Below are 26,952 nucleotides of genomic sequence, written 5' to 3' on the forward strand. Positions count from 1 at the left end.
TTGAGACCTCAGAAGGATTTAAGGCACTACTTTCCAGATCCTCTTAGCTAGAAAAAGGTTTCTAAAAGCCTTCATGGCATTATCTCACACACCCGTTGAGTGGGGGTGAGAACAATGACCCCAGCAGACAGCACCAGCTGAGCCTCTGGCCAACTCCAGCTGAATCCCAGATGGCTACCAGCATCAACTGCCAGCTACCTGAGTGAGGCATTTTGGAGCTTTCACCATCTCAGTGCAACTAGCTAACACTACTGGGAGAAACCCACAGAAAAATGAGTACTAATATGTTGTTACTGTTTAAAGCCACTAACTTCTGAAGTGCTTGTTAGGTAGCAATAGATAACGGAAACACTTATATTGCCAAACTGCTCTCCAAAAGTATTATGGGTCGAATTGTGTCCCTCAAAATTCCTATGTTGATGTCCTAACCCCCAGTTCCTCAAAAATGTGACCTTATTTGAAGACTGGGTCTCTATAGAGGTAATCAAGTTAAAATGAGGTCATAACAGTGGGCTCTAAGCCAATGAGTAGTTTCCTTATACAAAAGGGAAATTTGGACACAGATATGTATAGCTGCGAACAGACACAGGGAGAAGATGACCATCTACCTACAAACCAAGGAGAAAGGCATGGAACAGACCCTCCCCTCATAAGCCCTGGAAAGAACTGACCCTTCTCACACCTTGAATTTCGGTTTTAAGCCTGCAGAACTGTGAGACAATACATTTCTACTGTTTAAGCTACCCAGTCTGTGGTGCTTTGTTACAGCAGCCCTAACAACTAATAAACAAGGGCTACGTCAAATTACATTTCCAACAACATTATCTGAGTGTACTCTTTTTCAATACCACCATCAATAACAGATACTGATTTTGAGTCTTAGGACAATTTCATAAACATCTCATTTTAATTTGCATCTTGGCAAATTCATTCCTATATTTTGCCCAATTTTATGCTGCTTATCAATCTGTAGGATTTAAATTGGTTTTGACAAGGTTACTTAGTCATTTGCACATGTAACCTAAAATAAAATTATTTCTATACAGAGCTATGTATTAAATTTTTAAAGTACACATTAAAATTGGAGCTACAAATTAAAAAATAATTCAAATACATACCTCTTTTCTATAATGATTAGCAGCATCCAAATTATCCAAAATAATGGTGTCTCCTAACAGCATACCAAACACTAAAAAATTCAATTAACAAATTATTAAAATTATGACATCTTTTTTGGTCATATTAAAATATTAACACAAACTTCTGGTGGTGAGCATGCTGTTGTGTACTCAGAAACTGAAATATAATGATTGTGCCCATGAAACTTCTATTTTTAAAAAACTGAGATATTTTAAAAAATCTTAACATATATTACAAAGTTTTATTAGAAATAATGCTAATAACATAAGAATTTTATTCAATATTTTCCTCTAACAGGAAAAATGAGAGAAGTAAATATTAATAAAACTATCACTTATAAACTAAATAAGAACATAATTTTCCATAGTCAGTAATTTATGTATCTGGATCACAAATGTTAACATCTGTATAAAAAAAGCCATCATAATTTCCTTTACCTGTTTCACAATGTTCTACGTTATCTGGAAACGTTAACAAATCTCGGGCAAAGACAGGATCTCCAATGGGTTTAAAATACAATTTTCCATTTCGGTAATGAGGCAGAGGTCTGAATTTTAAAAAAATTTAAACAAAACATGTAACTTTTAATCAAAAAGTATATATATACTATGAAAAACATATGAATATACTGATTATTTTTGTGATCATTTAATCAACTCCCTATGCAAGGTAATACTGCTAAATTATTAACCGTTATGCCTTTAGAAATGAAAACGATATTTACCGTATAAAAATATCTTAGTTTTATCTGTACTGCTATTGTCAATTAGTTTGTAAAATCAATATAAACTAACCTTTGTTTAGTTTGACAAGGAAAGGAGAGAAGCAGCCTCTCAAGCTGGCCCTAAACGAGGATGCCAATGATATGACTGTCTCATGTGGAGAGTGGCCCTAGAATAGACGGGGGGAAGGGGCAAGGCCCAAGACTGAGCATACGAGGGAAACAGCCCAGTACTCTGGCCACCTATCCTCTGACATACTGTACAGAATGAGCAACTGAAGTCCAGGGATAACAAGGAGATTCAAGAGATGGAGGCTGACTGCGGTGTCAGGGCTTTCCCCTTCCACATACGGTAGCTTTTCCCAAATCTTGTAGGTAGGAATAGAGGTTGGGGTGGCTTTAAGAGCTAGTTAACTCAATCCCAATAACAGGCACAATACCAGAAAGAGAGAATAACTAGCTTTTAGAGCAAGCATTAGCCTTAAATACCAGATTCATACTTTCCCTAAATCAAGAATTCTTAACTTGGTCCTCAGGGATTATGAAAAAAAAGAGAGAACCTCCTGGAGGTAAAATTACTTTTACAAAAATTATTACCCTTATAAACACAGTCATTATGATTTGATAGGATTTCCCATGTTGTTTAAAATGGGTGCTGACTGGTAGCAGAGTAGGAGATTTTAGAAGCAGATAGATTTGAGTTCAAATTCCAGCTGTTTCCTGAATATATTTTTAGATTACAAAGTGAAATAAAATGTTAGTTTAATGACACAGTAAGCTCTTAACATTAGTTTCCATTCTCCTTCAAGTCCCCATACCTACCCAACTGTACACCTTGCAAACTTGTTTAGGAATCTGAGAAAATTATTGGTCAACACTCTGTTATACATTTTAACATTTTTGTTTTGTTACCACCATTTTGTTTTAGTCTTTTAAGGTAGATTTTTAAAAATAGCCAAAAATTAGAGAACATATAAAATATTTTAAATTTTAGATTAAAAATGCCTAATTGGTTTGCACACTTATTTCCTAAAAACATACTTTGAAAAGTAAATGGGAAAACACTTAAAGAAACCAGATTTATATTAAAACAAAGATGTAACCTCCTTAAAAAAAAAAAAAAGGTGTAACATCCTAAGTAGATGGTCTCTTATATTTCAACTTAGCTAATGGCAGTTCCAATAGAGAAACCTTCTCTACCTAAATGATGGCTGCTTATTTTCACACGACATAAATAGGACAAAAGACATGTATCTATACTCTTACTCCAAATAAAGGTGTTCCATATTCTGTTAAGAATAATGACATCTTACCATCCTTCCTGTTGCAAAGGCCAAAAATTCGCTTTGGGTTTGTGTGTTTGTATGTGTCTCTCTCATACATACAAATAACATTTAATTGGCAAATTAAACTTGGCCAGTATATATGATCAAATACACTGCAATACTGATCTTAACGAAGATCATATTTGTGATGAAGACAAAAATAATGCACATACTTTGAGTCACTTCTCTGTTTAAGCATCTTTTAGAGAAATTTTAAAATTCGGTGATTTGATAAAAAATAGAAAAGAAATTTCTGAAAAAAATCATTACTTTCACTTTTTTCTAACCTTTTCCAATCTGGAAGAGTCTTCTTATAAATAGAATCAAGGGGCAACACCTGCTGACGACCTTGGGTTTCATCATAGATACGACGTGCAGCATCAGTGGTCAGGGTGACCACACAGTCCATGTCACTTGCCAGATGCCAAGAAATAACCATTGCGGCTCTATCATCTTCAATTTGTGCCAGGTGCGCAATCTATAACCCATTTTAAAAATCAAGTAAAAAAGTTTTAAATATATATAAATTTGACATTAAATATTTTAAAAGCCCAAGTCTAAAGCAAAAACACTTTTTTTGAAACACTCACATAAATTAACAAAAAAATCTCAAACTGTAAAAGCTTACTGGCTTAAACATATTAAACTGTCTCTTCTGCTATTAAATTTTAAAAAACTGTTCCCCAGATTAAACTACAGTAAGTTTTGCAAGTAACCAAATAAAAATACTTGGAATATTATCAGCTAGGTGATGTACTTTTCCCCCCACATTTAATATCTCTACTATTGGGGTGTGTCAACTGATAAAGTAATCATAAAATACACTTAAACCTAAATATAGTTATATACTATACCCTTCTAAGCAGATCTTTTACTCAGATGACTTTTCAGAAAACAAATCTAAACATCACAGATAAGAATCATTTCTTCTGCTTATATAAACACTTTAGAGCTTAGGATTAACAGTCACTCTCCTATTTACAAATACAGTTGACCCTTGAACAACGTCGTTAGGGCCACTGACCCTCCAAGCAGTCGAAAATCTGCATATAACTTCACAGTCGGTCCTCCATACCCACAGTTTCACATCTGAGGATTCAACCATTAGGCAGTACTGTAGTCGGTATTCAGTTTAAAAAAAAAGCTGTGTATAAGTGGACCCTCACAGTTCAAACCCATGTTGTTTAAGGGTCAACTGTATAGCAAGTCCATCAGTATCCATAGGGGACTGGTTCCAGGAACCCCCTCAGATACTAAAATCTGTGGATACTTAAACCCTTTATATAAAATGTCATAGTATCTGCATATACCATCTTGTACACTTTAAATAATTTCTAGATTACTTATAATACCTAATACAATGTAAACGTTATGTAAATAGTTGCCAACATATGACAAACTCAAGTTTTAGTTTTTGGAACTTTCTGGAATTTTTCCCCAAATAGTTTCCATCTGCAGTTGGTTGTATCTGAGGATGCAGAACCTGTGGATACAGAGGACCCACTGTATTTTAGTCACAAGCTTGCTCAAAGTCCAACAAGGTTGAAATTTTGTGGCAGATTTCTAAACCTCATTTATTGCACTGATCTGGTCACATCTACCCTTTATTCTTACCTGATCTGGTAGCAAAAACCTGCCCTAGCAATGAGAACATCACAATGTCTACTCTTGTACAGCAGTCCCCCCTTATCTGTGGTTCCTCTTTCCCCAGTTTCAGTTACCCACAGTCAATGGCAGTCTGAAAATATTAAATGAAAATTTCAGAAATAAACAATTCATAGGTTTTAAACTGCACACCATCTCAGTAGTGTGATGAAATCCCACTCTATCCTGCCTGGGATCCCCAAATATCGATATCGTCATGGCTCCATGATCTAGGATCACCCAAAGCAGATAGAAAACAAGATAATAAAATGTAATGCCTCTTAAAAGGCTTAAACACAAACCTTTCCTAAAACATCTCCACTGCCTTTAGTATAGTTTGGAAGAGTACATGATCTTCTGGGTTTTTTCTTTAGTTCTTCCTGTTCTGACATCTTATTCTTCAAAAGTGCTTCAATGTGTGGCATCTGTAATTTAAAAAGAAAAATTAACTGCAAGGCCAATTACAGTTACTCTTGTACCAGGCAGAGAAAATAGCAGAGAAAAACCAACAATTTAGACAACACGAGAACATAGTTACAACTCAAGAACATAAAAGTTACTAAGCAGCTAGCTATTCCTTTCTTATAAGAACATGATCATAGTAATGTGAAGAGTCAACCTCACTGATTCTTTTTTTTCTTAGTTAAGAAATATATAACGTATAATAGGACTTATGAGTTATACACATAAAGAATGTAAGCTTTAAAAAAATCTATTGTCTTTTGTTACTTTCTCTCATTTTCTTTGCCACCACATATACTGATTATCACTTAGGTCTCTTCAACGCAAGTTCTCAAGTTGGTGTATTATTAATTTAATTTACTGGTGTCATTAGATTAGAAACACAAACTGCAATTTCTTTGAAAAGAGCACTCCGTCATTGTTAGCCCATTTTAATGTCTAGTGAGTGACTAGATTATAATCCACATATGGCTTAGTACCCCAAAACAACAGTGTACATAACATTCCTAATAAAGTATGAATGGTAAAAAAAAAAATTATAGGTTAGAATTTAATTAAAAAGAAAAAACTTTCACATATACTTGGAAACTGTACCTGTTGTGTTGTAGGAATGTCAATATTGTGTGTTTTTAGTTCATTTCGCAACTGGGCCTCTTTTAATTTTGCTTCTTCAACTTGGCCTAAAATTAAAAACAAACAAACAAAAACTATCAATTTGTGATAGCCCCCAAAATATAGTTTTTGAAGAATGTTTTCAATCCCTTGTTTTTTTCCTTTTAATGACTGATGCTAAAATGAAAAATGAAGAGTATTATAGAAATTTTAAATTAAACTAAAATCTAAAATTAAAGTTCATTTCTAATAAGGGAGAAATGAGCTAAGGCAGCTAAGGGAGGTATTATGATATGTTTGTTGCAAACCACAAGTAATCTTGGAAAAGCTATTTAATTCTAATCCACATGACTATACATAATTTATACATAATTGCATAAGGTTATTCTAAGAAACAAATAGGACTTTTTAAAAACAAAATTTCAGTGCTACAAATTGTGTATTATTTCATTACTCTACTTAGTTCCTATTATCCTATAAATATCCTTGACCTGTGGAAAAATCCGACAAATAGAGCACAACTCAGCAAATGCCTTGTCTTAAACAGTATACAAACATTATTAAAAACTGTAGCAAATGTTCCATGTATTTATTAAAAAATAAATTACATATTTCTCTGCTGTAGATATATTTTTTGCTGCAGATATTTTTAAATTGAACTACACACAGTCGCATGGCTCAAACTAAAACTTAAATTACATATCACTCTTTCAGTGATATTGTCATCCAATGTCTTTTGCCAAATGCTAGAGCTAGATAAAAACCTTATTACTGTTATGTCAAAACCTTTAAATTTCTATAGATTCAGATTTCTAGTAAAAGTTTCAAATTTTTGTAGGTACACAAGATATACACTTATTTAAAATGCAGGGATACTTCATCTTAAGAAGATCAAATGATGAGTAATATAAACCATCACTACCACCTTTCTGCCGTGTCCTGCAGTTTACTTCTAAGTTCAGGAAATTAGACAATGTTTGTGTCTCATGGCCTCAACCTTCTACCTCACTATTCCCCAAAGCATCATTTGAACACAAAATGACTTACACTTCATCTCATCAAGAAGCTGTTTGCTGGCATCAAATAAACTTCTATACATTATAATAGACTTAGATAATTGGTCCTTTTCTTTTGTAAGTGCTGCCATTTGTTGCTGCTTCTTAACATCTAAGAAAAAATATTCAGACAATTTATTTCAATTTTTAAATTGTGACTTTTCCGAAATGTCATAACATGATTAGATAACTAGTAAGCACCATGTTAATGGAGAGCAAAACAAAGTTATATAAAGTACCACAAACATACGAGTTTATCCTCTATTTTCCTAGAAACTTACCATTGTAAAACATAAATGGTAGGATATATGATTCTAATATTCTTGATAAACCTGGTAGCCGAGGCTCAAACACAATAAAATACTCAGTGCTATCCCTTCCAGGACTATTTTCTGCCAGAACTAGACTCTGTATAAAGAAAAAAACAGCAAGGAAAAACGAGATTTAAAAAGGTATTTGTAAATGTATAAATGTTATATATCTCATTGTACTCTGTTTTCAAGTAAGTGGTAAATTTTAAAGGCAAAAGGCAAAATTGACTGACCTGTGAGATTCATTAAGCATTCATTAAAACATTAGCAGCACCATCCAACACATAGAACTCTTTACCTTTTGTTATTGGTTTGAAAGTCAAATTATCTTATCAATAAATAACTTATGCAAAAATTATATACAATGGAAAACTATAAGAAAAAGTATCTTTCCAGGCCAGAAATATCAATGGCCACTTATATCCTGACTAGAAATATCTTCCTGATTCCAACCTTTAAGTTCAAGCAGTGTGAAACAGCTGACGGTATGAGTTATAAAAATAATCACAAAGAAATGCACAAAGCCCAATGCTGAGTTTAAGTTACAGCTGTTACCATGAAGTAGACCCACCAGTCCCAGGTGACCAAACAAAAGGTCCTGAAAAGCTCTAAAGATTTGTTTTTTGTCTTTTTTAATGTATTTTCTTCATTAATGAGCACACACACGTGCGCGCGCGCGCACACACACACACACACACACTTCTGATATACTTTGAGACCATAACATATAACTAGTAAATAATGCAATATAAATATTTATATCCTAAATAACTTTTTCAGTCTTACAAGGAAACAATAGGTACTAGTTGCTTTGTTTTTTTAGACCACAATAAAATTCAGATATAAAATTTTAAAAAATCTAAATTGATAGAACACTGTAAAACAATCCACGAAATAAGAAAATTATAAGTCCATCATTAAACCAATCCCCAATCCCACCACTTAATTTCTGAAAACTGTTTTCAATGTATTTACATGAATATAAACACAAAAATAAAACTGCTTGCACTTTAAAAATAACACACTTTATACCGTAGCAATTTGCTTTCAGCACTCATTTTGATCTATCAATTCAAGTGAATGTTTAAATACCAATTTTTTACATTTATGCATAATATAGATACAATACACTATAATATCCTTTCACTGGGTGATGAACATTTCATTTAAAAATTTTTAGCTATTATTTATAATACAGCAAAGAAAGTAGCTTTCAGTACTTCTTGGTGTATTCTCCAGAATAGAGAAATATAATGACTTTTTCCCCCATAAATTTTTGGGTTTTTTTTGCGGTACGCGGGCCTCTCACTGCCGTGGCCTCTCCCGTTGCAGAGCACAGGCTCCGGACGCGCAGGCTCCGCGGCCATGGCTCACGGGCCCAGCCGCTCTGCAGCATGTGGGATCCTCCCGGACCGGGGCACAAACCCGTGTCCCCTGCATCGGTAGGCGGACTCTCAACCACTGTGCCACCAGGGAAGCCCTCCCCCATAAATTTATCTATCTATCTATCTATATATGGCTGTGTTGGTTCTTCATTGCTGTGTACGGGCTTTCTCTAGTTGAAGTGAGTGGGGACTACTCTTCTTTGCGGTGCGTGGGCTTCTCATCGCGGTGGCTTCTCTTGTTGCAGAGCACGGGCTCTAGGCACGTGGGCTTCAGTAGTTGTGGCACACGTGCTCAGTAGTTGTGGCTCCTGGGGCTCTAGAGTGCAGGCTCAGTAGCTGTGGTGCACGGGCTTAGTTGCTCGGCAGTATGTGGGATCTTCCCAGACCAGGGATCGAACCTGTGTCCCCTGCATTGGCAGGTGGATTCTTAACTACTGAACCACCAGGGAAGTCCCTATAGTGACTTATTAAAAGTTTATTTTAATAGGTAGTATCAAATTTCCCTTCAAAAAGGCTACATCAATTTATCCTCTCACCATCAGTGTATAAGAATATCCAGTTCCCCTGATGTGTCTGGCCAACACTTACTATTTTTTTTTGTTGTTGTTGTTGTTTTTAACATCTTTATTGGAGTATAATTGCTTTACAATGGTGTGTTAGTTTCTGCTGTATAACAAAGTGAATCAACTATACATAAACATATATCCCCATATCTCCTCCCTCTTGCGTTTCCCTCCCACCCTCCCTATCCCACCCCTCTAGGTGGTCACAAAGCACCGAGCTGATCTCCCTGTGCTATGTGGCCGCTTCCCACTGGCTATCTATTTTACGTTTGGTAGTGTATATATGTCCATGCCACTCTCTCACTTTGTCCCAGCTTACCCTTCCCCCTCCCCGTATCCTCAAGTCTATTCTCTAGTAGGTCTGTGTCTTTATTCCCGTCTCCTAGGTTCTTCACGACCATTTTTTTTTTAATTTTTAGAGTCCATATATATGTTAGCATACGGTATTTGGTTTTCTCTTGCCCTTTATTATTTTTTCATCTAAGGAATACAAGTTTTGAAAGAATTCTAAAAAGTGGTATTTCTCAAGGAGTTTTAAACAATCAAAGCTTCTTCTGATTGCGTGGTATAACTAGCCAGTGTTACTCAGCACAAAAGCTGAGCCTTTAGTTAGCCTACGCAGCCGCTGGGCTTTTGTAAATAAGGAAGATTGGTCCCAGGTCCCCATGATTACCTTGTGGATCCATAGGGGCCTGGAGGCCCTGGGTTGTAAATCAAAGACCTATTTGTTCAGCTGATAGAGATAGGACAGCAGGGTGAAGAAACTGCAACTAGAGCCTACTTGTATTGAGAAAGTTCAGCCATCACTCAGTCATACAGAGCTGATGTTTATTATGTTTATTCACAATTTGATTATGCTCAGTGGATAGCACATCTCCAGGAACCTCCCGGAGGCTGGGGATCTGAGCTATGGTCACAGACCATGCAGGACGCTTCACTGGGGTTGGGAGGCTGAGGGCTTTCCCTGGGCCCATCTGCTGATAGGGAAGGAGGAGAGGCTGCGAGCATCACCATTTCTTAAGTTACGGCTTTCTCCTTTCTATACTTCTCCACGCCCTATTAGTCGTCATCATCATCATCCTCTGGAACAAAAATATCATGCTCCTCAACTAGAGCAGCAAAGTTCTTGCTAATTAGCGTCCCGACATAGAGAAAGGGGATCACAATGGAGAACACACGGAGAGGGCCGAAGGACATTTTCACCGGTTTGGGCAAAATGGCGCCGCTGCGAGTAACGATGACTGACCTCGATGGTACCAGACTCCGAATTAGCCGCCCCGTCCGGCGGAGACATCGCCACCTTTCCCCAGACTCAGCCCACTCCGGAAAGCCCCAGATCCGACATGTGCCAACGCCAGCCAGCGACCCGCTCCGGACGCCATCTCCCAGCTCCTCCCCTCGTCTGGGCACCTGCACCCCACCACCCGGCCCCCTGCCGCCCTCGGGAAGCCAACACTCACTATTAATCAAGTACTTCTTTCTTCTAAAATGATGTATTAAAAACAACCAGTCATCATTGTTTTAACTAGCATTTCCCTGATTAGTACTGAGGTCATGCTTCCTGTTTATTAGTCATTTATACCTTCTCGTCCATTAACTACCTGCTTCTGTTCTTTGGTCATTTATTTTTCTACTAGATTGTCTTTTTTCTCATTGATTTGCAGGAAGTTCTTTAGCATGTTTTAAAAATATGTTCAATATACTGTACTAATATATTGTTATACCAATATATTAATATTATTAATCCTCTATTTATATATATAAATATAAAATCTTTTCCTTTATGTCCTGTTTAAGGAGGCCCTTCCTATCTCAAAGTTTTATAGTTTGTAATCTGTGATGTACAGTTTACCAAGATACATGGAATAACAGAACTGAAGAGAACTGAGGAGTCCAAAACTGCATCCATACACAAATGGCAATTTGGAATATGAGAAAAGGATAAATATATAGCAGAATAAAACTCAGACACCTCTTTCAGAAATTCCCAGATCAAGTAGGCAAATAATATAAAGAATTTGAATAACACAATTAACAAACTTGAATAATTATAAATTTAGATTAAAACTTTAAAGAAAGCAGTACAAGTTCTTTTTAAGCAAACAGGAAACATTTACAAATGATTGTGTTTTATACCAGTGTTTCCCAAACATCCCTAATGATAAGAATCACCTGCAGAAACCAGATTCCTCAGCCCTGCCCCAGGCCTACTTAATTAATATATGGGTCAGGAGCCAAGTAGGACCTGAGAGATTTCTGCTTATTCAGTGTGATATTAGGAACCTCTAGTGGAAATTCATATGCATGACATGAAGCTGAGATTCCATATGCAGCTGTGGGGCAAGCCTCAGCAATGTGTACAGCAGGGTAAGTAATTTCAAATGCCCGTGGCGGGGCCAAGGAAATAGGACAGAGGTAACCAGGATATATGTAGTGGGCTACGTGTGTTCTTCCAATACAAACCGACTCTGCATACTCAACATGTCTTCCCCACCCTTCTTTGTTTTTCAACCTCTGGTTTTCATTACCTAATTTTTGTTAGGGTACAAGAAAATTTCACTTTACCATCCACTATAAAAATAAGAGAACAAGTGTAAATATAAGTAGCAACTGACACTTGCTCTCAATGTCAAGAGATGAAAAGAAGTATCATGGATGCAGCTGACTGGAAAATCCTGCTGCTTTAAGAGATCTTGGCCTCATACTGCCAAGTCTTTAGAATTCTCCGAATAAATCAGGAATGCAAATCTCTTTGTGAAAACTCCAGAATTTTTAAAATGTTGAGAACTAATTAAAATGGAAATGCTGTAATGTTCGGTGACTGCCAGACCAACCAACAAGTTGAACTTTAGACCAGGTACAAGCTGGCAGTCTCCCCTACTGTAAGCCTAATATTGCTAAAACAATGTGATTTTAGCCCTGGATTAGATAAAAAGATGAACACCACCACCAACAAAAAAAATACAGAAAAGGTGAAATTTCATATTTAATGGTACAGGAAGAATTATTCAATAAACGATACCCAAAAATTTAGTTAATAAATTTAAAAAAAAGATAAAAATAAAATCAAGACCAATAAAAAAATTAAAGGCCTAAGAATACAAGAGCTATCACTGTGAATACAACCCTTCCTCCTGCCCTAATATAAACAAAGTTAAAATCTAAAAGACAAACTCAGGAAAAAGCTACTTATACACAAAAGAGCATTAACATCTTTAATATAAAATTAAGAAGAAAATGATGAATCTCCCAGAAGAAAAAGAGTTAAGGGATATAAAGCAATTATACTCCAATAAAAATGTTAAAAAAAAAAAGTTAAGGGACAATCCTACAAAGGTCAAAACCATGAAAAATGTTCAAACCTTCCTAGTAACAAAGAAAATACTTAACAATAGGAAGAGTGGTTGAATTTTAAAAACCATTCTATTCAGGATTGGTAATATGAGAATGTACACGTATTTCTGGTGGGAATATAAACTGAAAGGCAATTGGCAATAACTACCAAAAGGCTAAAAATGTACACTCCCTATCTCCAATTCTATTTCTAGCAATTTCTTAAGGAAACAGATTTGTGCAAAGGATATACATAGAAGAAAGCTGATGGAAGCACTGTTGATAAAACTTTGCAAAGAAACTAAATTTTCACTTAGGATTGATCAAATAAATTATGATCATCAATACAATGATGTAGGTTTATACTTGCTGGTAAAGAAATGTATCAAGGATGTGTTAAATGAGAAAAGATTTTCGGGTTTCCCTGGTGGCGCAGTGGTTGAGAGTCCGCCTGCCGATGCACGGGACACGGGTTCGTGCCCCGGTCCGGGAGGATCCCACATGCTGCGGAGCGGCTGGGCCCGTGAGCCACGGCCGCTGAGCCTGCACTCCGCAACAGGAGAGGCCACAACAGTGAGAGGCCCATGTACCGAAAAAAAAAAAAAATAAAAAAATAAGATTTTCATGAAAGCAGAGTTCTATTATATTAATGAAATTTTATACCCTCCTCCATGTCTATATAAATCATACTCACAGAACACATCCATGCAGTGTCAGTGTATACACAGAAAAGTGTGGAAGGTTATACACTGAATTGCTAATCATCAATATCTCTGAAGGGTGATGATATAGTGATTATTTTTGATGTTCTTGCACTGTGTATTTTTTATAGAAGTAAAACTATTTCCATTTTGGAAAAAAAAATGAATAACAAAGGTTAGCTGGTTTTACTAAACTTTCCTAGATATATGTACATTTTACCTGGGCTATGTTTGATTCTATTTCTAGCCACAGAATGGTAGCTTTTCAATGAAACATGAATATCAAATTGTCACTGAAGTTAAAATCACTCCAGTTACAGAAAACAGTCATCCACAGGGGAAAAGAGGGTCTTTCTAATAGTAACAATGATCATGGGTTCACTGTGTAATAGCTTAGAGCAAAAATCTCAAAATATTTTAGCTGACTTTCCAATTTAATGCTATAATTAGAACATCTTCATAGCTATACAAAAGAACAGGTATTGTAATACTGTGGTTTAAAATATTAAATATGGAAACCTTATCTACCGGAAGACAAAAATATTACCGTGATTTCAGCTGAACCTTTCACAAAGGGAAATTCAAGTGTTCTAACTTTCCCAATAAAGAGTGGGGTGTCATCTTCCTCATTAGAGCCTTTGATGGTAGCCATTACAGTGCCAACCAAATCAATTCCAGTATGATTGTTGTAGTCATCCTTAAAGCAAGTAACAAAAAGTAACTAATTAGAAGAAGTAGAAAAAGATTAAACCCAGAGAAGGGCATGGGCAAATCAGAAATATGACCTATTTATAAAGCCCCAAATATTAAATCATTCTGATCCTTCTTACTCCAAACACAAAATTCAGTTCTCAGAGTAAGTGCTCCACAGGCAGGAAATAATCCCAGAAACCATAAAAGAACCATCTAATACAATAGCTTCCATCTAATACAGTGGCTCAACTCTATTAAAAGGACTCCCATTTAAAAATTAGCTATGTACTATACCTTCAGCATCTATATGTGATCTAGGGAAGACCAGTTTAAGAACGACTCATGTGTCTAAAACAAGAAAATACACTGAAGGAGTTAAGTACTCTATCAGCCAAACTTTTCATAAAAATGAAGGGCCACTAGTGTGTCTTACATGTTTTTGTTAATATTCTTAGCAGCACTATTGCTGCTTACCCTCTGGGTAACTGGAAGCTTTGAGGAGCTCATTATGATCAGCCATGAGAGCAGATCTCTTCAAAATAAATACTTTAACTACTTCCTGCCCCTCAGTGAAACGGACACTGAAGAATCAACTTACTTCACACATTCATAACGCATACATAAAATAGTGGATTAAAGATATATTAGGAAAGGTAGGCAGATTTCTGCATTTTTTAGTAATTTCTACTTAGTATATCTGGATTTTATGTATAATGTTAAACATTCTCTATTTGTATTCAAGTATAAAGATATTGATAAGTATTTCATTCATCTGCACAAAGTTTTCCTATAAACTTAAACTGAATAATCCAGATATGATTCTATAATAACTATCTTGCACCCTAAAACTAGGAATAATTTTTCTTGTTACCCTTTGTAATTTGGAAGTAAATAAACATTACCGTGATACGAAGATATAAATCTTTGACCAAGGTCCTACTGGCAACTGAACGAACATTTGAAACAGCTGGTGTAGCTGGCTGAATTTCAGGAACTAACTTCACAGGTTGATTAGGTAGAACATCCACTATAATCTAACAAAAGAAGCATTCTGATTAACAATACATTAATGGCTTAGTATTAAAGATGAAGAGAAGAAATAGAGAGCATATACTAAATGAAATATTACCTTCTAAAATGTATTTCCATTAAATTCTTAAAACTAATCAACTTGTAAAAATTGAGGATAAAAGGAATATCAGATTAATTTTTGGATGTTTACCATCTAAAAACAAATTTAGAAACACTTAAAAATATATGTAATTTAAAAAAATTTAGTGCAGTAACAATAATGAAGATAATGTATGTTAAACTACCTTAAACTTCATTATCTAGAATCCTAGTACCTGAAATGTTATTAACTGAAACATTTTCATGTACAATTGATAGGAGTAACCTTACCATGATATAGATTAAAATGTTTACTAACTGAGTCCTCGATATAAAGAGGGATGGAAAAGTAACTTCTGCATCCGGTCAAATTTAATCAATGTAATTTAAGTATGTACTATGCTAAAATTCCTGAAGATGGCATTATTTATACCTTTCAACCAATAATTAACCCACTTGTAAACAAAACAACACACTCCTCAACCAAGCAAGAAAGTTAGCTTTAGTGAAGCTAACTAAAGCTAACTGCCATGCATAAAAAGAATAAACAAACCTGCTCACTGTTAAGGATATTTGCTTTATCCATCATAAAACCAAACTGGATACAATATGTCCCCACTTTGTTAGGAATTGCTTTATCCCTAAGTTAAAAAGAAAGAGACAAGATCACTGAAACCTTTTAAATAAAAGGGGAAGAAATTCAAAACATTAACATTTCTTTTCCTTCCACAAAAAGTAAATGAGTAAGAGGAGAGTTACTATTACTACATTCACCTTCATTCACCAAATATTTCCTGCAATATCAGGCTTAATTCCAGATCCCTCTTACCTGGACATTCCATCACAAAACATCTAGAACACAAACTCTGGGTGTGGCAAAAAATGAAAGAATAGGAATACAAAGTTGACAAAGTAAACACAAAAAGTGCTGAATTATATATCAACTGAATTTTGCTTCATTTCTACTCAGTTTTATATTGTGAATTTCCTACTCAGTTTTATATTGTGAATTTATAGATTATCCAGCTGATCTTTTTTTTTTTTTTTTTTTTGTGGTACATGGGCCTCTCGCTCTTGTGGCCTCTCTTGCCGCGGAGCACAGGCTCCAGACGCGCAGGCCCAGCAGCCATGGCTCACAGGCCCAGTTGCTCCGCGGCACGTGGGATCCTCCCGGACCGCGGCACAAACCTGTGCCCCCTGCACCGGCAGGCGGACTCTCAACCACTATGCCACCAGGGAAGCCCCCAGCTGATCTTTTTATGTTGCTTTGTTTTCCATTTATATATTCTAAATATATAACTATATATATAGAGAGAATATATTTATTGTGATTTAATTATCAATAAAGAACCCAGTACCTAGTAAGAGGTAGACTTACTAGACTATTTTGGTCACAAACACAATGAATATATAAACGACAGTCTACGGTGTACCTTGTCTGATACGTGCAATATGGTTCATGACCTCTAAGTTGGCTCTGCCATGTCATTCATATTCTCAAAATATTGGCATAATGTAGTAAACAAAGGCTGTGAACACACATCTGAATTGAAATTCTGCACTATAACATACACACAACCTTGGAGAAAATTATGTAACCTTTCTCTAGGTTGTGTTTTTCTCTGAGGATAATTCCTAATAGAGTTCCAGTAAGAATGAAACAAGACTTCTGCTCCCAAACGGCAGACCAACACTTCTGGATGAAGGTAACCATATTAAAAAAGACATCTGCTTGAAAATGTTTAAGAGATAATAAGCAAAAGTGAAAAAAATGACTCAGCAGGATACAAGAGAGCACGGAGACCCTGGGAAGTCAGTTTCATATTTAAGGTTGCTTGACTCCTGGGAGAATATCCTAGGAGTAGAGGTGGACCTAAAGCAGACAGGCTCCCAAGGGAAAAGCAACTGAGCTTAGAATTATCTCAATCTCTGAAAATGGACCAAAATGATAATAGACCTCTAGTGTCTATCCCAGACAACAGACAGAAGCAAATGTAAACTCCATCTAGAGAAAGAGAACATCTTAGACTTCAAATTATTTCTATAAATATGCATAAATAAAAAGTATGGTAAAATAAAATAAATAGATACATGAAGAGGCAAGAGAATCAGAATGAAAGCCAACAGAAACAAGAGACAATCAAAACAGACCAAAACAAACTCCAGACAGATTTCAATAAACTCTGATTACTGCTCAAGGTAATAAAAGACAAGACTGAAAATTCCAACAGAGAACTGGACCTTTAAAAAAAAAACTAAAAATACCAAACAGAAATTGATAATTCAAAGATGAATTTAACAGCAATTAGATACCACTGAACAGAGAGAGATTAGTTAATTGAAGGTAGCTGAGAAGAAAGTATCTAGAATGAAGAAAGACAAAAATATGGCAAATAGAGAAAAGAGGGTGAGAGAGAATACTGTAAGGACTAAGTGCATGTAAATAAGAATGTAAGGAGAAGAGGGAAAGAATGAGGCAGAAGCAGTATTTGATGAAATAATGGCCGACAATTTAAAAAAACTGAACAAAGACCACAAAATCAAAGCCTATGAAAACCAAACAGGATAACTTTCAAAAAATCCAAACATAGGCACATCACAGTAAAACTGCTGAAAACAAAATTCAAAGCAACCAAAAAGGAGGGTAAATGATAACTTTTCAAAAACAGTTAAGACTGATCGTTAACTTCTAAATAGAAATGATGGGACAGTGAAGGATGGCTTGAAAGTACTGCAAGAAAGAAACGGCCAACCTAGAAAATCATGTCCAGAAAAATCGTTTTCAAGCATGAAGATGGAATATATTTTTAGGTAAAAATTAGATAATTTGTCACCAGCAGCTGTGCACTCGAAAATATTAAAGGAACTTCCTCAGATGAAAAATGATCCCAGATGGAAGCCCTGAGTTGAAGATTAACAGAAAGGATAAATGAATTAAAGTCTAAATGAACACTGACTATATAAAATAATAATGCCATGAAAGATTTAATATACACAACAACAAAGGCATGTTAAGTTGGGAGAGAGAAAATGGAACTTAAGTGTTCTATGATTCATGCACTGACCAAAAAGAGGGTACAAAATGTAAATTGCCATTTAGACACTGATATGTCAACTATGCATGTTGTAATCCCTAGATTAATTAATTTAAAAAATAAACAGAATCACTTAGAAAATTGTAAAAAATTGCATAACTACCAAGTTAATGAGGAAAAGAAAATGAAAATAAAAACAATAAATTTTTTTTTTAAAAAGAAAGGAACAAAGAATAGTTGGATCAATAAAAAACAGTAAGATATAGACTCAAAAAGCAAGCATTGGATTGTTCTCAATGGTGAAAAACTGAAACCATTTCCAATAAGATCAGGAAGAAGACAAGGTTGCCCACTCTCACCACTATTATTCAACATAGTTTAGGAAGTTTTAGCCACAGCAATCAGAGAAGCAAAAGAAATAAAAGGAATCCATATCGGAAAAGAAGAAGTAAAACTGTCACTATTTGCAGATGACATGATACTATACATAGAGAATCCTAAAGATGCTACCAGAGAACTACTAGAGCTAATCAATGAAGTTGGTAAAGTATCAGGATACAAAATTAATGTATAGAAATCTCTTGCATTCCTAAACACTAATGATGAAAAATCTGAAAGAGAAATTAAGGAAATGATCTAGCTTAAGGAACTAAAAAGGGTTGTTTATAGATGTTGATTTCAATGTTATTTATAATAATGAAAATGGAAATAATCTAATTAGCCCAAAATATGTGAATAGGTAAGTAAATTATGCTGTATTTTCAAAATAAAATAATCTATTAAAAAAAAAAAAAGCAAGCATTGGACTTCCCTGGTGGTGTAGTGGTTAAGAATCCGCCTGCCAATGCAGGGGACACGGGTTCGATCCTTGGTCCGGGAAGATCCCACGTGCCACGGAGCAACTAAGCCTGTGTGCCACAACTACTGAGCCTGTGCTCTAGAGCCCATAAGCCACAACTACTGAGCCCGTGTGCCACAACTACTGAAGCCCACAGGCCTAGAGCCCATACTCCACAAGAGAAGCCACCGTGATGAAAAGCCCACGCCCCGTGACGAAGAGTAGCCCCTGCAAGCCGCAACTAGAGAAAGCCTGCACACGGCAACGAAGACCCCCAAAAATAAATTAACTAATTTTAAAAAAGGCAAGCATTTTTGAAATACGTAATAGCTAAACTTTTTAATTAAAAATTATCATTATTATTATTTTTTGGCCTCATTGCGTCTTTGTTGCTGCACGCAGGCTTTATCAATAGAGAGAAAACTTAAAAGGAAACCAAAAACAAATTCTGCAGCTGAAAAGTACAGTAACTGAAGTGAAAATTTCACTACAGGTATTCAAAGGCAGATTTGAGAAGGTAGAAGAATTAGCAAACTTGAAGATAAGACAGTGGAAATGAGAGTCTGAGGAACAGAAAGAAAAATGATTGAAGGAAAGTGAACAGAGCCTAAGGGTCCTGAGATGCTATCAAGTGGACCAACATACACATTGTGGGAGTTCAAGGAGAAAAGAGGGAAAAGGGGGCAGAGACCATGTTTGAAGAATGGCTGGAAACTTCCCTAGTTTGATGAAAGACATGAATATAAGTATCCAAGATGCTCAAGGAATTCCAAGTAAGATAAACTCAGAGACCCACACCAAGACACATTATTACAAACTTTCAAAGGACAAAGAAAAAGAGAATATTAAGAGCAGCGAGAGAAGAGCAAATCATTACATACAAGGGATCCTCAATAAGATGATGGGATTTCTCATCAGTAAGTTTGGAAGCCAGAGGCAGTGGGCCAATGTTTTCAAAGTGCTAAAAGAAAGAAACTGTCAACCAAGAATCCTACATCCAGCAACTGTTCCTCAAAAGTGAGGGAGAAATTAAGACATTCTCAGATAGGAATTCCCTGCAGTCCAGTGGTTAGGACTCTGCACCTCCACTGCAGGGGGCACGGGTTCAATCCCTGGTCAGGGAGCTAATAAGATCCTGCATGCCACACAGTGCAGCGACATTCTCAGATAAACAAAAGCTAAGGAAGTTCATTACCACTACACCTGGCCCGGAAGAAATGTTCATGGGAGTCCTACAAGGTAAAATGAAAGAACAATAGACAGTAACTTGAAGCCACATGGAAAAATAAATACCTCAACAAAGGTAAATACACAGGTAATTGTAAATGCTGGTACTATTGTAACAATGATTTATATCTATACTTGTACCTTTTGCTTTCTATATGGCTTAATAAACTATACACTTAAAGAAATAAAACAAAGCAATTATTAGTCTAAAAGGAAAGAAACATTTTTAATAAATAAAAGAAACCTTAGACACCATCTCTCCAAAACCATTTTCAGATTTCAAAGTACAGGTCCAGACTAAAGAAGCAACACTCAAAGTCACATAGTTAAACAATAAAAACCTAGTTCAGCTTTTTTACTTCATAAGATCTTAAGTTTAGAATTACAGAAATGTCCTATATAATAAAATATAAAGTGCTCTGACAACAGAATTCTTCTGATGTTTTTGATAGTTTTGAAAACAAATATATCTATCACAACAATCTTTCCCCAAACCGTTTCACAAAGTTTGCAAACAAAATATTTTCTCAAAAAACTTCCTGACCAAAAATTAAGAAAATAACATTTTCTATTCAATCATAAATTATTTCTCCCTAGCTGAGCAGGCAAATGTTGCCAAGGCTGATTAACTTCATAACAAAATATGCATTAAAATATGAAACAATTTGAGAAATACCTGAAGTAGAAGCAGCCATCTTCCTTGTCATTATCCTTTATTTTATTACAACTAAATATTTCTGCCTAGAAGGAAAAGTAGGGAAGAAGGGGGAGAGGGAGAAATCACAAACATTAAACACAGTGTATTTACGATAAAAATTTCTTTTTCCTTTCACCAAGTGTGAACCCAGATCACATCTGGATTGATAAATACACACAAACACACCCCTACATGTATATATCTTTACCATGCATGTATGACACAAAAGTGAGATTAGTCACAATGGAAAGATATACCATTAATCATTAAAGGGCACAAAACAGATCTTAAAGGCGGTGACATAATTTTAAGGTAATAGCAGCTTGATGGGACTGATGGTATAAATTAAGGAAGTTAGTTTCCTAAACAGATGACTAAACTGAACCATAAATCCTCAAAGATGTCATTAAATCAGGACCCCTGATATGGCTTGGTTTAGTTTCCAATTTGAGATTTATTTTAGATTGGCACTGTCTGGTATGGTAGCCAATAACTACATGTGACTACTGAGCACTTGAAATGTGACTGGTCCAAACTGAGGTGTTGTAAGCATAAAATACAAACCAAATTTCAAAGATTTGGAAAGATACAAGAATGTAAAATATCATAATTAAATTTTAAAATATTGAGTTCATGGTGAAATGGTAACTTTTTGTATATTAGTTTAAAACTATATTAAACTTAATTTTACTTACTTCTTTTTATTTTTTAATGTGGCTACTAGCAGAATTCAGAATATGAGTATCACGTGTGGCTGGTATTATATTTCTATTGGACTGTATGGCTTTGGACTCTCAAACTGTTCTCTCCACTCTACCCCCTTCTTTAATTTACTCTGTAGTCTATCAATCACATCTCCTTCTCTCACTTTCTGTACTATCTCTCAGTGATATTTAGTTTTTTGCCTGTGCTACTGTTCTTTAGACTTAATTCTGAAACATACTCTGATGCATCTTTTAAAAATCCTAAGTGATGGAATGGGTTACTTTCTAGTTCTCCAGGATATACACACTGCATTTTTATATTAAATTACATTTAATTTTATGTTAAATGTAAGAGCTACTTTTAATTTCTAAAATGCTTTCTATGACTCACATTTGCTGGTGGTCGGTTCCCACTGTTTGACAGTTTCCACATTTTCATGGAAATACGTGCTGGATTAATATTTTTAATGATACTGTCATCTTCAGAAATAACAGTAATCATAAAATCTGTAATGATGAACATTAAAAAATTATTTTCTTTCTAGTTCAATTAGTGGATTTGGCTAAATAACTGTATGTCTTAAAGCATACATCTTGTTTAAGTGTTAATAATAAAATTCTAATGAAGAAATAAAACTATTCTTTAATTAGTCTTCCCCAACAATTTGTCTACAGAACTTAATCATAACAGGTAACTCTCCAGTGCTAAATCTCCCACAGAAATCTAATAAATACATCTTTGCTATTAGTAATCCTTTGTCTTATTTTCACAGTCTGCCAAGCAAGACCAAAAAGGTTAGACTGTGTTATTTGTAGCACAAGGAACTATATTCAATATCCTGTGATACTACTGGGCATATACCCTGAGAAAACCATAATTCAAAAAGAGACAGGTACCACAATGTTCATTGCAGCAGTATTTACAATAGCCAGGACATGCAAGCAACCCAAGTGTCCATCAACAGATGAACGGATAAAGAAGATGTGGCACATATATACAATGGAATATTACTCAGCCATAAAAAGAAACGGAATTGAGTTATTTGTAGTGAGGTAGATGGACCTAGAGTCTGTCATACAGAGTGAAGTAAGTCAGAAAAACAAATACTATATGCTAACACATATGTATGAAATCTAAAAAAAAGAAAAAAAATGGTTCTGATGAACCTAGGGGCAGGACAGGCATAAAGACGCAGACACAGAGAATGAACTTGAGGACACGGGGAGGGGGAAGGGTAAGCTGGGATGAAGTGAGAGAGTAGCACTGACATATATACACTACCAAGTGTAAAACAGATAGCTAGTGGGAAGCAGCTGCATAGCACAGGGAGGTCAGCTCTGTGCTTTGTGACCACCTAGAGGGGTGGGATAGGGAGAGTGGGAGGGAGGCACAAGAGGGAGGGGATATGGGGATGTATGTATACGTATAGCTGATTCACTTTGTTATACAGCAGAAACTAACACAACATTGTAAAGCAATTATACTCCAATAAAGACATTAAAAAAATACATCCTGTGATAAAGCATCATGGAAAAGAACATGAAAAAGAATGTATTTATATGTATAACTGAGTCACTCTGCTGTACAGCAGTAATTATCACAACATTGTAATTCAACTATACTTCAATAAAAATTTTTTTAAAAAAAAGGTTAGACTACAGATACTCAGCAATCTAGAACAGGCCAAACAGTTACAAATCTATATGCTTCATGTAGTCTGAGAATACAATGTTTACTTTCTTTTATGATTTTCAATAGCATACAGTAGCTAAACTATTATTACTTGTAATAGTCCCTTATATTTATCACCTGGAATATTCTCTTGTCACCTATTACAGTTTTTAATCACAGGAAATAGGTCTTATCTCCCCTAACAGATTTCAAAGGCTATAATTATTTAAAATTATTGTTAATATTTCAATCTAAATATTTCTGGTCTGCTTCTTTCACTGCTTGTAACTATGAACAGGAATTCATCCTCTCAAGAAAACCAAAGTCTTCAAGAAAATTACCTATACAAAGCAAATACAATTTCCTATTGACTCGGCTCCTGCCATATTACACTGAAATCATTTGCTTACTTGACTGTCTCCTACATTAGACTGAACTCATTGAAAACTGTCTTGTTCATTACTGGAATTAGGAGTCTAGCATAGTGGATGGACATAGCAGGTGTTCAGTAAATGTTTGTTGTTCTGAAATATCTTTAATCATAAATTATGATGTGATGCATTTCCATCCAAATTAAGTTGAACAGCCCTGGTTCTGTCTGGTTTAACAGTGCAACATATTTAGTAGAACACACCCCCCCAGTTTTGCCATTTAGCAGTTCATACTTCTTTTGCAGAATCTCACAATTCAGCAAATGAACAAACACAAACTGGTTATCTTAAGCTATCAGTTTATATATGAACTTTTAGTTCATTCTTGACCACTAAAGGAATGTAGGATATAGGGGAGAGGGAAGACATAGCTAAGTCAAATGTACTTTCTTATTTGAAAAGCCACAACATGCTTGCTTTTTTATCATGCTGAACACCCAGGATAAATAATTTATTCCATTAATGTAAGAGGCAAATTAATACTACAAATTTATTTTAAAACTGTGAATTACTCACCAGTGAAAATACCCCCTGCTAAAAAGGAAGCATCTTTGTCATATTTAACATTGAGACGAATGGGTTTTTCAGGGTCTGGAAGAATCATTAACTTAATTATAGGTCCTTCTATGGTATTCTTGTTATAAATGGCTTTAACCTGCATAATATGTTCTCCTCTAAAAAGAAAAAAGGGGAAGGGGGGAAGGGGGTTCAAACTTCATTAGTTATAACTAAAAATTCTGAGACAATTTATACAAAGTTTAACTCATTTAGGAAACCTCTCTACTCCTGTTCCATTCCAACTCCTGACTATCACTAAATAGAAGGCTAGTTACTACTCTTAACTTAATCAAGTAATAACAAAAATCAATCTCTATAATACCAATAACTATCAAACTTTCAGTTCTTACCTAGGGGCATAAACACTGAACACTCCCAAATTAGCCCTGCCCCTTTCATCGGTTTTATGCTGTTGGTTTGAAGGAGTGAGCTAAAAACAAAACAAAACGGTTAATTAGAAAATTCTAGGAATCAAATTCTTTTCCTCTATTACTATTTAAAAAGCTACATTTGCACACAGTCTAAAATCTAAAATTGTCTAATTTGAACTAGTTGAAATGATATAATACGTAATCACATAATCCAAAGGATAATAATCACTCACACTCAATTAAACTAGAATTTTGTGTATTTCAATTATTAAGTTGCAGAATTCAATGTTCAGTTTCAATAACGCTGATATATCAAGTGAAGTTTGGTCACACAAACACTGAAGGTATATTCCAAAACTGGGGGGCTGTGAGAGTCGGCGCAGGAAAAATAAACATAAATACACGTACATAATTTCAAGTCAAGGCATAATACCATGTCCATCGTTAGTTACTTCATCTTTCTCTTAATATTTACTCAGATGTGCTTCTTAAATCTTTGTTGCAATACTACTTTTGCATTGATAACCAAGCTTTTACTTTTAAGTGATTAAGAATCAGTGGCCACATTTCCTAATCATTGGTTAGAAGAGTCTTTCAGTCTTTTGCAGATGCTTCTCCAAAAAACTAAGATCATACTCTTATTACCAGTAGGAAATAATCACTATTTAACTCTCTTGGAAGCAAACATTAAGAACAGAAGTAAATGTGAAGACTGTAGAAGCAGGAAAATCAGACTCTCTCCTAAATTCTAATACCAAATTTCTGTTTATCGGAACCTGAAGATTAGGTGATTCTGGTACATGCAGACAAAAAAAAAAAAACAAAAGCAATAGTTGGTGAGACAAAAGTGAGAAAGAGTAATTGAACTGCTAGAATAAAACCCTATATTTGTACCTGTCTCATTTATCCTCCAATCCATCTTCTCTCAACCTATCTCAAAGTCTTTCCTCCATCTGGGTCCTAAATCTTTGTCGCTAAGCCAGAGAAGTAAGTCTTCTATTTCAGGCTATATAGCAGCAATACTGTAGTCTTTTTTGACAGGCTAAGACCTCTGACCCTTTTCACTTTACTTTGAAAATAAGTTCATGCGGATCACAAGTCATTCTTGGCACTTTAATCTCCTGTATAGCTTTTATTTATTTATTTATTTTCGTTTATTGTCTTTTGGCCACGCACATGGCATGCAAGATTTTAGTTCACCAACAAGGGATTGAACCTGTGACCCCTGCAGTGGAAGCATGTAGTCCCAACCACTGGACTGCCAGGGAATTCTCTCCTGTATAGCTTTTAAGATAAACTTGTTGAGTCCTACAAAACCCCCACTGGGATTCTTAATGAACTAATAGATTAATTTCAAGTGAACTGTGTATTTATATAATACCAACTTTTTGCATCCACTAAAATTATAAAATTCATGGAGGGATATTCAAGCCTGGCTAAATATAACTCCAAGAACTCGCTTCTGTGTTGCCTGGCAACAACCTGGCTGGGACAAATGAATTCCCTTCAACCAACAGGAGAGACTTGTGAAAATATAACTTTGCAAGGGACTGGCAGCTTCTTCCCTTACCCCTTGCAGGAGGGCATAAACTTCATGCCAGGCATCCAAAGTCCCCCCTACATCCTAGTTACCCCAATACTAATGTAAACACTTGGTACCTAATCTTGGACTCCCGGTATCCAAGCACTATGTCTGTGCCCAAACATTACGAGGCCATGTTCATGCTTGCCGAATTCCCTAGAACACAAGCCAGTATAGGTCTAACAGCTATGCCCAGGCCCTGGTAGCTCTCCAAAAGGTAGGTGGAGTACAGCTACTCGCATGACTCTTTTCCTTCACCCTTAGGGCTTGTAAGTTTCCCCAATAATACCTGTTTCATAACCCATACTGCAGGTCATTGTATCTGCCATCATTCACCTTTGTCAGCATTATCTATTCTTAATCTGAAATCCAAATATTATTAATATTGTGTAATAAACACTCAAGACATAACTGCAGAATGTTGCTCCTTGTTACACTGTTTGCAAGATATAAACTATACTTCCTCAAACTATTAAAAATTTTAGGTTAACTTAAACTAAGCAATAATGAAGATTATATAAGACTATTTTTTTTTAAAAAAAAGAAATGTGACACCTAAAGACGTAATCCTGAGGATGAAAGCCAGAATTTTAAGTGAAAATGTTTAAGAATGTTTAAAACTTACCTTTAAATTGTTAGCTTTTATAAGGCTTATTTTAACCTGTGGCACAAGTGCTGGATTATCCCACTGATCACAAAGTTGAACAATGAGAGGATTCTGTAATTCTCTTCCGTTAATCACTGGAATGGACTAAAACAGATATAATAATTTTAAGAAGCAC

At 35.4% G+C, this 26,952-nt stretch overlaps 1 protein-coding gene and 1 pseudogene across 4 annotated transcripts in view; both read right to left on the minus strand.

Moving 5' to 3' along the window:
* The window catches only part of SMCHD1 (structural maintenance of chromosomes flexible hinge domain containing 1), a 128,928-nt gene that overhangs the window by 22,476 nt on the left and 79,500 nt on the right, over positions 1-26,952 (minus strand). For all 4 annotated transcript variants that reach the window (XM_060028744.1, XM_060028743.1, XM_060028746.1 and 1 more), the window contains 15 exons: positions 26,796-26,921; positions 24,568-24,647; positions 24,176-24,333; positions 21,948-22,063; positions 20,832-20,896; positions 15,609-15,696; positions 14,848-14,979; positions 13,800-13,949; positions 7,241-7,367; positions 6,952-7,071; positions 5,887-5,972; positions 5,133-5,255; positions 3,474-3,664; positions 1,578-1,687; positions 1,119-1,189 (listed from right to left, as the gene is read on the minus strand). In XM_060028744.1, the coding sequence (XP_059884727.1) occupies positions 1,119-1,189; positions 1,578-1,687; positions 3,474-3,664; positions 5,133-5,255; positions 5,887-5,972; positions 6,952-7,071; positions 7,241-7,367; positions 13,800-13,949; positions 14,848-14,979; positions 15,609-15,696; positions 20,832-20,896; positions 21,948-22,063; positions 24,176-24,333; positions 24,568-24,647; positions 26,796-26,921 (1,743 nt within the window). The remainder of the gene's footprint in view (positions 1-1,118; positions 1,190-1,577; positions 1,688-3,473; positions 3,665-5,132; positions 5,256-5,886; positions 5,973-6,951; positions 7,072-7,240; positions 7,368-13,799; positions 13,950-14,847; positions 14,980-15,608; positions 15,697-20,831; positions 20,897-21,947; positions 22,064-24,175; positions 24,334-24,567; positions 24,648-26,795; positions 26,922-26,952) is intronic.
* On the minus strand, positions 9,759-10,600 carry LOC132436586 (essential MCU regulator, mitochondrial pseudogene; annotated as a pseudogene).

The sequence above is a fragment of the Delphinus delphis genome, chromosome 13 (genome assembly GCF_949987515.2).
Source record: "Delphinus delphis chromosome 13, mDelDel1.2, whole genome shotgun sequence".
Classification (NCBI taxonomy): Eukaryota; Metazoa; Chordata; class Mammalia; order Artiodactyla; family Delphinidae; genus Delphinus; species Delphinus delphis.